The following is a 10,502-nucleotide window of genomic DNA, read 5'->3' as shown; positions in this document are numbered from 1 at the left end:
AAACCCCCAAAAACAAAAAAAGAAAAAAAAAAAAAAAACTCTGTACCCCTTTACCTTTTCTTTGAAGTGTTGGTTCTGAATTTATAGGTACTTATTGGGGTGAGGGGGAGCAGAGAAATTTTTTAGCTGGCCCAACCCTGTTACTTTGTGGAAGGATTACTAGTTGAGTTCAATTGAAAGTGGGATTGCAGTGTCAGAATGAGTATCTCTTCTTGAAAGTGGCATGGCAGTGTGAGAGTAAAAACTCCTGTATCTTAATCCTTCCATCGGTCATAATGAGTGCTGCTTTGCAAAATATCTATCTGCGCTGAACTGGCTGTTTTTTGCACTCTGTATGGGGAATGTGTGGTTCTCTTCTCTCTCTCTCTCTCTCTCTCTCTCTCTCTGTTTTTCCACCAGGTTCGGCTGAGTTTTTTTTTTTTTCTATGTTTTTTCTCTGTGCTTCGTCCCGGTTCAGCTGAAAGTAGAGCTGAGTTTCTTTTCTTTCTCTTATTTTTCTCCCTTTTTTTTTTCCTGATGTTTCTCTGTTCCGCTCTTCTAGCCTTTTGAAGAATTGCAAGTATCTTCGTCCCCTCCAACTGGTTCAATCCATGCTCTAAGGGCTGCTTGTCTCCATACTTTATTGATTCACTGCTCAAAGTTAGGTTGTGAGTTAGGTTTTCTTCTTCAATTGATTTTGGGAATAAAATCTTTAAGGGCAATTTCGGCACTCCCCTATTTTTAAGGGTAAAATGGTATTTTAAAAAAATATGAACTGCTGATATCAACATTCTTGGTATATTCTGTAATGTTGACTGACGGCAGGGGGTCCGAGTCCAATTTGATGAAAGAGAGGGGGTGTCCTTATAATATTGGCATTCTCCAGGGGATGGCATTGTAAATTACCCTTTTTTTTTTTTTGGGGTAAAGTATCAGAACTGATTTCATAAGAATAGTTTACCTGCTGGAGACAATGAGTTAATAATTTTCAGGACGAAAGCTTGTATTTTATTCATAAATCAAATAGGAACAATCCTCTGCAGAGAACATATGCGAAATTGAAGGAGTTGTTCGAGCTACTTTAGTCCCTTTACAGAAACCTTCTTCAGTTGGCACAAGCATTTTAGAGATACTGCCCATTATGAACAAGTATAGAGAAAGAGGGTCTTCCTAACAAAGGCCTCTAGAAGGAACAAAGTGGATGAAAGATGATCCATTGAGCTTAATTGAGAAGTTACATGGGGACATGCATGTTGAAATCAAGTCACACCAAGTGGTCAAGTTATAAAATGTGGTGTTAAATCAATAATTCTCTGTAATAGAAGACCTCGAACCCATTTCGTTGTTTAAATCTAAAAACAAGCTTACATTTACACTTTAAACAAAGGAGGTGATTGGCTTTCTTCTTAAGGGTCCATCTTTACCAGTCACATAATTAGATATGTCTACCAGTGACTGAGGATGAAGTTTCACAAACATTAAAACTATGAGCAAGAAAAAACAGGGGTGTAGTTAAGATCTGAAAGCAGAGGAAGGAGAAGGTAAGGCATCAACAGGGAACAAGGACAACTGGGAGTAAACAAAAGGGGAAAGATGACTCGTGCATGAGTACTCATATATCTAATGGTAGGTTTGTTTACATGAATCATTATCCTCTCAACTCTCCTGCAAGAAAGAGAATGAGCGATTGTGGCATGATGTTCTTCAGAGTCAACTAACTCTTTCACCCCTGAATTTAACCTATCTTTGAGGAAAAAAAATTATACAAAGGTGCACCTATGAAAAGTTAAACCTCGAACCTACTAAAAGGCAAAGTTGGAGCAGTAATATGGACTACCCTCAATCGAACATAGGCGATTATCTGATAGACCAGAACAAATGCCCTGTATAAGAAAGCAAATAGCAGACGTACATAAGACGGTTCAATCATGTGTATTCATGAGGTTTCCAGCAACAAGTTGACTTATGTTCACTAGCATGCTTTGCAAGCTCACCGAAGCAACAGGCCATCTATTTTTATCCTTGTCTAAAGTTGATTCCATTGTCATAGCAGGAGGAGTCACATTCTCACTGAACACAAATCTAACAGCAGCCAGAATGCCAATGGCAGAGCTTTGAACAATGTGATTCTGTAAGAGTAAAAGGAAGAAGCTTGAGGCCTACGCCTAGAGATAACATTCGATTCAAGGATATTGATTATAAGATATTTATTCTGCTTCACCTTTCAAAATGTGACGACATTCTAAAATCCCAAACACTATGTAATAAATCCAATGTTCTATCCTAATTTAGACATTCACAGAAGAAGAAAGAAAAAAACTAATCACTCCAATCGCTAAGCAAGAAGAACATAGTTCAGGGAGTGTCTTATTCAGACATCCCAAGCATCATGTTTGTCTTTCATCAGATAACAAAATTCACATGTTCCACCAGCATCCCAACCATTATCAAAGAATGGCGGGAACTCATGGGGAAGCTACTTGTCCCACGGTCCCACCTGTAAGACTCAAACAGAGGTGTCACGGTCTCTTGGAAATGCAGATGATTTTTAATCACCATTTCCAACTTACAAGGTCCAACTGCCTCAAGGAGGTTTTTTAGTTCAAAATCTAATGAAAGAGTTGCAGCAGGTCCAACAATTCAAATTTAATATCCAAAAATGTTAACCATTACTTCCTGTTTCATCTGAGAACAACCGCTAACCATGGGTGGCAGGAATAGACTCGTCAAAATATTATAATGGCAGAAACATAACATCCAATAAAAGATAAAAAACCAAAGTACCATCTAGTTTATCTCAATCCAATCAAACAACAAAGACACAAGCATTCAAGAGCATGCCGGTGCACAGAATCATGAACTTGTTACATGTGTAATATCCGATATTCTCATGAAGGATACATTCATACATAAGCAAATTATTTTCAACTCCAACTTTAATGGGTTTCTTGGATCAGAATCTGTGATAAGACTGCAAGGTTGTAACAAAATTAGTGGAGAGGTGATGCTTACACAGAGGCAGTTGACAACGATTTCTTCCATCAGATGAGTAACAAAAACAAAAAAAGGATGCGGTCTCTATGCATAATACACTGTGGTCATCTATCTTAGCAACTAAAAGAACAAAATTGAAATTTGAGAATTCACGAACCCAACTGTAAAGAGCTGCTCTTTTTGTTGTCTTCCTTCCTTTTCTTGGACAGCTTAGGCCTTGGTTTCAAAGGCTTCAAGTACGAAGTTTGGAACCGGACCATAGCTCTCAAAATCGAAATCAATCTCTGTTCAACCTCAACCCCATTAGGCTCGAGAACCCGCAAAGAACGAGCAACAGCCTCGATAGTACTCATACACCCACGAAATGGTTCCTTCCTTAAGACCAATTCCGAGTCAAATATGGTCTCACCCTCCACATTCACATCATAATCCAAACAAACTTTTGAAGCAAACTTGGACAAGAATGGAAGACTCGCAGCCACCATCTCTTTCGCATGCTTCCAAGTCCCATCAAACACAATCAGAACCAAATCACTCGACGCATCCTCATCTGAAGAAGAAAAAGAAGAAAACCATTGATTCAATTCAATCGCTGGCGAAGAATCCGTGCCAGGAAAGAGGAAGACGGCTCGGCGGGCTCCACAGTGATTGTTGATGTAGGAGTTGTGGAGGGAATCAAGAAGAGGGAAAGAGCCCAGGCGGAGGCGGCGGCCAATTAGGGTTTGGCAGTTTTGGAGGCATTTGCAGAGGATGGGAACGGTGGCGAGCCTGTGACGGAGCTCGTGTGGGTGGTGTAGGATAAGGATCTGGGTGGAGGTTAAGATAGGTTCCGAGGGCAATTCGTTGCAGAGACATACGTTAGCAGGTCGATCGCAGCCGTTCAAGCATATCTCTCGCTTCCCTGATTGGTTCCTTCCGTCGTCGTTGTTCTTCCCGCTCGCTTCTTCTAATTCGAAGTTTGGGAGATCTGCTTCTTCTTCTTCCATCTACGCTTTGGCTTGTCCCTACAGTCCGCACAGGGTGGTTTTAGTCTTTAGCCTCTTTCGTTCGATCTATTCGTGCTTGTAATTACTGAAATACCCCTCTTTTAAAGATGCTTTTTCCTGCAACACAATTGGGCTTTTCGGTTTGTTTTCCCCAACTTAAAAGGTGGGAACTGAGAAGTGAGAACAAATGAACAATAGCAGGTTGGAAGAATTATAGCGGATTCTCAGGAGGAGAAGAAGAAAGCTAATGACGACTTCGGATATGGAGGTTCCTTCAGCTGTGGATTCTCCCAGTACGGCTTCTGTTGATATCTCCATGTTCGATTATACACCTTCTTACTGGTAATTTTTCTCTGTCATCGGTTCACAATCATCTGTACTTTACAATTTATGAGTTGTCCAGCCCATTGATCATATGAAACTGTGTTTAATTTCCAAGCATGTAATGGATCAATATCGAATGGAGTTTTCCCGTATCTTGACCGGATAATCAAATAGAGGCGTTTCTGTTTAGATTCTGGCCGAAAAATTAGACATTCCATGCCCTTGGAGAGTGTTCTGTTGTTGAGTATGTTCACTTGCATTGTTGTCTTCCGGTACCTTTATAAATTTTGAAGGTTTGTGAGATTTGTATTTTAGGTTTGTCTTCATCGTAACTTGACAGTGATTAGGGTAGTTTTTAGCTTCTTGACACTCTGATGGTTCCACAAACTAAAATAGAAGGAAAAAATAGAATGAGATGGAAGAAGAATCATATTACTGTTGGATGCAGGACACACTCAAATTTCGGAAAAAAATGGTTCTTTTTAGGCTATGTTTGGTAGCCAAGAGAAGAAAAGAAAAGAAAAGGGAAAAAAGAATCTAGAAAAGGAAAGAAAAGAAAAGAGAAGAAATGGTGAGAAAATAAAAAGAGTATGTATGTTTGGTTACCAAGAGAAGAAAAGAAAAGAAAAGAAAAAAATTCAAAAAAATTTGAATTTTAAGAAAGAGATAGACACATAGGAAATCATTGTGTAATCATTCATTTTTTGTCTTATTATGTTTTCATATTTTCTCATGTTTTCGTGTGTTTTTGGCAAGAAAATTTTTGGGGGAACAAAATAAAATTTCACAATTCCCAAGGGGAATTTTGAATTTGAAAAGGGGAATCTTCTATTGGGTGAAGACATACCAAGTGCAAAGAAAAATTCCTAACCCAAGGAAAAAAGTACAAAAAGTGTACTTTTTTCGTTTCTTTTCTTTTCTTCTCTTGGCTACCAAACACAGCCTTAGTTAATGTTTCCATTGAATTACAATCTAGACCATGCATAAAACCTATTGATGGTTGGTGGGCTTGCGGAATCAGAAAGAAGTGAGTCGAGTAGTGCCCATGAAGGAATGGTTCTGATCTCGCTTGCTTTTATCCGCTTTCCTTGCCTTAGTGTCTTGCTTCACTTGTATGATTTATGGCTTTTATCTCCACGCACAGCCTACTTTAGTGCTTTCGAGCTTTTAGCCGGAATCGGAACTTGAAAATCAAGCCAATATGAATCGCGGATTCTTGGTTTATGGCTCCTTCTTTCTACTCGCTTGCAGGCTCCTTCTCTCTGTGATAAGGATTTTGCTCTCAGATAGGACATTCTTAAATTATTCTTGGAAAATAAGCTAAATTTTATTAGGTCTAAACTTGTGGATTCAAAAGTATATATTTTAAGGGAAAATGATGTATGCACTGCCAGTAGCACACGACCTCTCACATTTGTGGTGGATAATTATCCCACACAATTGGCACATACGATTCCAAAGTGAGAAATCAAGACAAGCACAGAATAGAGTCCCATATGCCACGTAGTCTTATACCAGTACCAGTCCTCTTGGATCACTACAATACCCCTGGACCATCACCAGGTTTGGGTGGTTTATTGATAACAGTATCAAGATCTCATTGCAGACTGCTGCCAGAGCTATTGCTTGTTGTTTGTGGATCTTCTTCATGGTGATGTTCATCTCATTGGAGAGCCGATGGATGTGAACCGATCCGAACCCACCGTCACCGATTTTGTTCCTTGGGTCGAATCGTCAATGCTTCAAACTCTTCCTAGGTGAACAAAGGTGGGAGGAGATTTGCTAATCTGTGATGGTAGAGGAGGAGGGAGAGAGAGAGCGGCAAGAGGGGGGGAGAGAGGGTGTAGCGACAGTGGAGAGGATGGGATTGCATAAAACTGACAGACTTAGATGCTGAGATGCAAAGAGGGGGATCCAATGATCAATAAGATGCTAGCGTGTAATATTCCATTACACAATGCTGCTGTATAGATCTTCCTCCCGATTCTTAATTGCAGATTCTTTTATCAGTTTTACCCATTTTTATTCTAAGCTAAAATACCCCTTTATATAGCCAAGATCATTGAATCTCCTGTAGAGAGGTTTCCTCTGACTAGAATAGGTCCTCAACCAACGCTATTAATGTATTCAAATATTCTTTTCTTGTTCTAAAAAACTTTTGTTTTAGAATGGTGAATGCAATCCAACCTATTTAGAAATCCTGAACACCAGTTTATGGAGTTGAAAAAGTTGGAACGAATTCAATCAAATCTAGACTTCTGGTCTGAATGTATCTTATATACTGTTGCAGCTAAAGATGTATCTATTCAAAGCTCCTTGTCTTATAAAAAGAAGTATTTTATTGTTTCTATGTGATTGTTTAGCTGAACTTCTGAATTGCAATTTTTTTTTTTGGTAATTCTCTGTTTCTACATTTTTTTTTTTCTTGTAGTGAGGAGAATGTATACCTTCTTTGCAAGAAATTATGCATGATTGGAGTGGCAGATGCGGAAGGGTCTGATCTTTTTGTCGTGTTCATTTCAAATGAGAACAGGCATGTATGTCCTGATTCCCTTTCATGTGTTTGTATCTTACATTGCTTTTGATTTGTGCTGGATACTCTCAGTTATCGATTTATTTTTAAAGTATGCTCAATGCTAGAATTAACCATATTTTGAAGTTTGTTAAATGATAATCTGTGTTGGAACCAAGAACCGACCAATGCACTAAGTCTCTGGATTTGGCTTCTGAAAGTGCATCTTTCTATGAAGCTTCTGAATTTATGCATAACATGCAAGTGTATTTTCAATCGTGTATCTGTATGACCATGCACAATAGTTTCAGAATTAGATACTGGACTTGTAGGAATCCCCATGAAACTCTATTGTCCTTGACTGTGCATTGGTGGGTGATATGCCATTCTCTGCATAATTTGCATGTACTACCATTCTGTTTTTATCTTATCCTTAATAACTCCAAGCTTGGATCTCTTTCTAACTATGCAAGTAATGTGCTGAAAATGTCCAACATTGATGCAAGGAGCCTGACCCCAAAGTCCCAGGAAACCCAAAACATTGACGTCTGGTACATTTTCATGTTTACAAGTTGTGTTTCTAAAGTAATTTGATGCAAGTATGAAGTGTACAATGAATGTTATAGGATAAGTTGATGTCCTTTTTTGTTCTTTTTTGGGAGATAAACAGGGCCCGTTAATGGCATGTAAATAAACGGCCATACAAAACTGCGATATAAGGTGTATTGATCTTCAATTATGTGTGAATACTACCAGGTATGTGAAACAACCGTATTTCAGAAAATGGATTCTCTTCACATAGATTTGCAACTAAGTTGTTGCATTAAGAGCACTTGACTGCTCACTAATTATAGCTGTCAGGTTCCAGATTGTCTAGAATGATAATATTGACCGAATTTTGTGCATTAAATCGAATGTCAACCTTGATATGTCTTTCTCAGCTAGTAAATTTATTAAATCAATAACCATATGGTAAACTTTCTTCTTGTTCCTCATGGCTTCATGGTAATTGGTAAAATATCAAGTCTTTTCTCTGGAATACCATTATTTAGGTTCCACTATGGCATCAGAAAGCTAGCTCAAGAGCTGATGGAGTTATTCTCTGGGATTACCATGTCATCTGCATCCAGGTGAGAGCTGAACCTGCTTAACAAAAAGTCAATATAATGTGCATTAGGCTAGTATAATAGGTCTACTTTACTGGGAGATAAATTTATGGATGTATTTAATAGGATTTCTTCTTTGGACATATATTTGATTGGCTTCCTTCCGGGTACTGATATGATAATCCACAATATATGGAAAATCATTACTCGACTTACAGAAAAATAGGGAAGGCAAGGCTCTTTATCAGGTGTGGGATCTGGCTTCAACTCTTCCTTTTCCTGCTCCCTTAGCCCATTATGTATCAGAAGTTGTTCAGCCATCGTTTCAGCTGTATCCCGAGTATCAGAGGTAAATTTTAACCTTTGACCTACTAGCTTTTGTTACTTGGACAATTCAAAATAGAACCTGCACCCATTTTCTCCATTTGTACACAGGTTTGAACTCCGAGAACCGAGGCATGGATATCTGTGTTTAAAAAATATTTTGAAATAGTACAAATAAGTTAGTTGCACACACATATTAAAAGAAAAAGTTCGTTTACTTTGATAACACTTAAGATATAAACTAATTCAAAATATTAACAAAATGTTGTTTGCCCATAGAGTTTAGAAATCCCTCTTCTTTTCTTTTCTTTTTTTTTGCAAGAGTTTTTCTGTTTTGTCTGTGTTGGATCTGATGCAGATTTCCAAGTTAGATTTGTGGTGATTCCTGATTCATATCCCCTTCTTCTTCTTATTCTGTTCTTCAATCAAGTTACAGCTTAGTTCTATCTTGTACAGTTCTGGTTTCTCTATTTCAGTTTCTGTTTTGCCATCAATCATTAGTGTATCTCTATTCTGTTTAGCTTCATAGTTTCTGTTCTAGTTTCCGTCCTAGGTTTTTATTTTTATTTTTTTTTTAGTTTTCGTCTTCCCATCGATTGAGAGAGTCCTGTTGCAACTCTACTTCTTCAAAACAGATATTTCTGGAACTGATTCTTATAAAATTTCAGTTGCTGTTAGTAATCTAATATTGCAGTAATTTATTAATTTTGATAATTAATTGCTTAATGAAGAAATCCTTTGTTTTATCTAGGCTATTTCGGGTAGTGCATGCTCCACTTTTCCTTCGGTTCTTTGCATCTGATAGAAGACATATGAAGGATTCTGTTGGAAATTGGATATCTCCACCTCCCACACATGAAAATATAGTTGCTGAAGGTGATTACCAGGAGCTCGTTCCCTCCCCTCTTCTCCCCCTCCCTTTGAAAATTTTGTGCTTCCAATTTTTCCTTGTATGATTGCATTTATACCATGAACAGATTTTATGTTTTTGTGGTAAACTATTGTTTCTAGATTTACTGAAAAAAATTTCAATTACTCAGCAATAGTTGGTTGTTCTGCCAATAAGGTTTCGTAGGTTAGATGTTATCATGATATAGGAGAGGAAAAGCTTCAGGTGAGTCTCTCTGCTGATAAATGTTTTTCTGTTTGTGTAGATGGAACTGTGCACAACCTAGATGAGTACATCCGTGTCAGTGCTGCAGACGTGGTCCCAGATATCAGAGATGATTCATTCAAAGCAGTGTTATCCCAAAAATTTGGCTTGGTAATAAATGAAAGTCAGTTGGAGGGCTTCTTTACCTCATTTGTTGATAATTGATGGTAACCACCTGAAATGGAGCATATATTTACATTCCTTTTGCTCACTTTGAGATAGGAAAATCGTAGCACATACTGAATGTTTCTTAAGTCTCCCCCAACCATGACTGAATTGATTTTGTAAAATTTGAAAGATCTAATGGTTTTTAATCCTAATAGAGTATGCTTATTTTCGGGCTGTTCTTGTCATCATCACCAAAGTGGTGAACTGAGTTCTTTTGATTGTTTCTTATCATTATGTAGTTGAATAGTAAAATGTCAAAACATCAAATTGAAATAGTTAAATTACAATTTTTTCATAACTTTGTGGCAACTAGATTTTTCCCATTTATATTGTAGTCCTTGGATAGGAAAGGAAAACATTTGGAGAACCATAAAAATGACAAAACTGATTTTTTTGTTCTTTTGTACATGTAGTTGCTGTTTCCCTCCTCAATGCTTGCTTGCTTAGAAGTTACTTGATAGCCTTCATACTATAAACTAAGACCAAAGCTGCAAACTGAAAATGAGACGGTCTTTAATTTCAGGAATATTTTGCTTCAGTTTTGGTTTAACGGACCTAAATTGAAATTTTGGAGGTTTCAGGTGCTTGAATTTTCGGCCAAAATTTCATATCTTTGTTTATTTCAGATTTGAGATTTCAAGGTTTCAACCAAAAATTCAACATGTTTTTCATTTTTGATTTTTTTTTTCTCCTCCCATTGATAGACAAATAAATATTTGAAATTTTCACATGGAAAACATATTTTAAAATTTTCACATGGAAAACATATTTTAAAATCTGTTTCCTATGGTAAAACCTTTTTTTTTCCAATTTGGTCCTAGCGTAAAAGCAAATGGAATCCTTCTGCCCATTGTATGAATTCTTCTCACATATACACTTTGATAGGATAATTTAACAAAAAAAACTGGTGTCCCAATGATACAGGCTTAACCCACACTTCATATAGTTTAATAAAA

At 37.4% G+C, this 10,502-nt stretch overlaps 2 protein-coding genes across 2 annotated transcripts; one reads left to right on the top strand and one right to left on the bottom strand.

Moving 5' to 3' along the window:
* Positions 1-2,767: 2,767 nt before the first annotated feature.
* LOC122094140 (tRNA-uridine aminocarboxypropyltransferase 2) lies at positions 2,768-4,020 on the bottom strand. Its single transcript, XM_042664834.1, has one exon. It carries the CDS (start codon positions 3,957-3,959, stop codon positions 3,123-3,125), a length of 837 nt encoding a protein of 278 aa, XP_042520768.1. The 5' UTR covers positions 3,960-4,020; the 3' UTR covers positions 2,768-3,122.
* A 103-nt stretch (positions 4,021-4,123) lies between these two features.
* LOC122094141 (protein N-terminal glutamine amidohydrolase) lies at positions 4,124-9,715 on the top strand. The gene is made up of 6 exons (XM_042664836.1): positions 4,124-4,301; positions 6,715-6,820; positions 7,848-7,925; positions 8,120-8,250; positions 8,977-9,101; positions 9,380-9,715. Exons 1-6 carry the CDS (start codon positions 4,207-4,209, stop codon positions 9,541-9,543), a joined length of 699 nt encoding a protein of 232 aa, XP_042520770.1. The 5' UTR covers positions 4,124-4,206; the 3' UTR covers positions 9,544-9,715.
* The last annotated feature ends 787 nt before the right edge of the window (positions 9,716-10,502 follow it).

The sequence above is a fragment of the Macadamia integrifolia genome, chromosome 11, assembly GCF_013358625.1.
Source record: "Macadamia integrifolia cultivar HAES 741 chromosome 11, SCU_Mint_v3, whole genome shotgun sequence".
Taxonomy (NCBI): Eukaryota; Viridiplantae; Streptophyta; class Magnoliopsida; order Proteales; family Proteaceae; genus Macadamia; species Macadamia integrifolia.
Note: the sequence above shows the minus strand (reverse complement) of the source record. Positions and strands in the feature narration are given on the sequence as shown.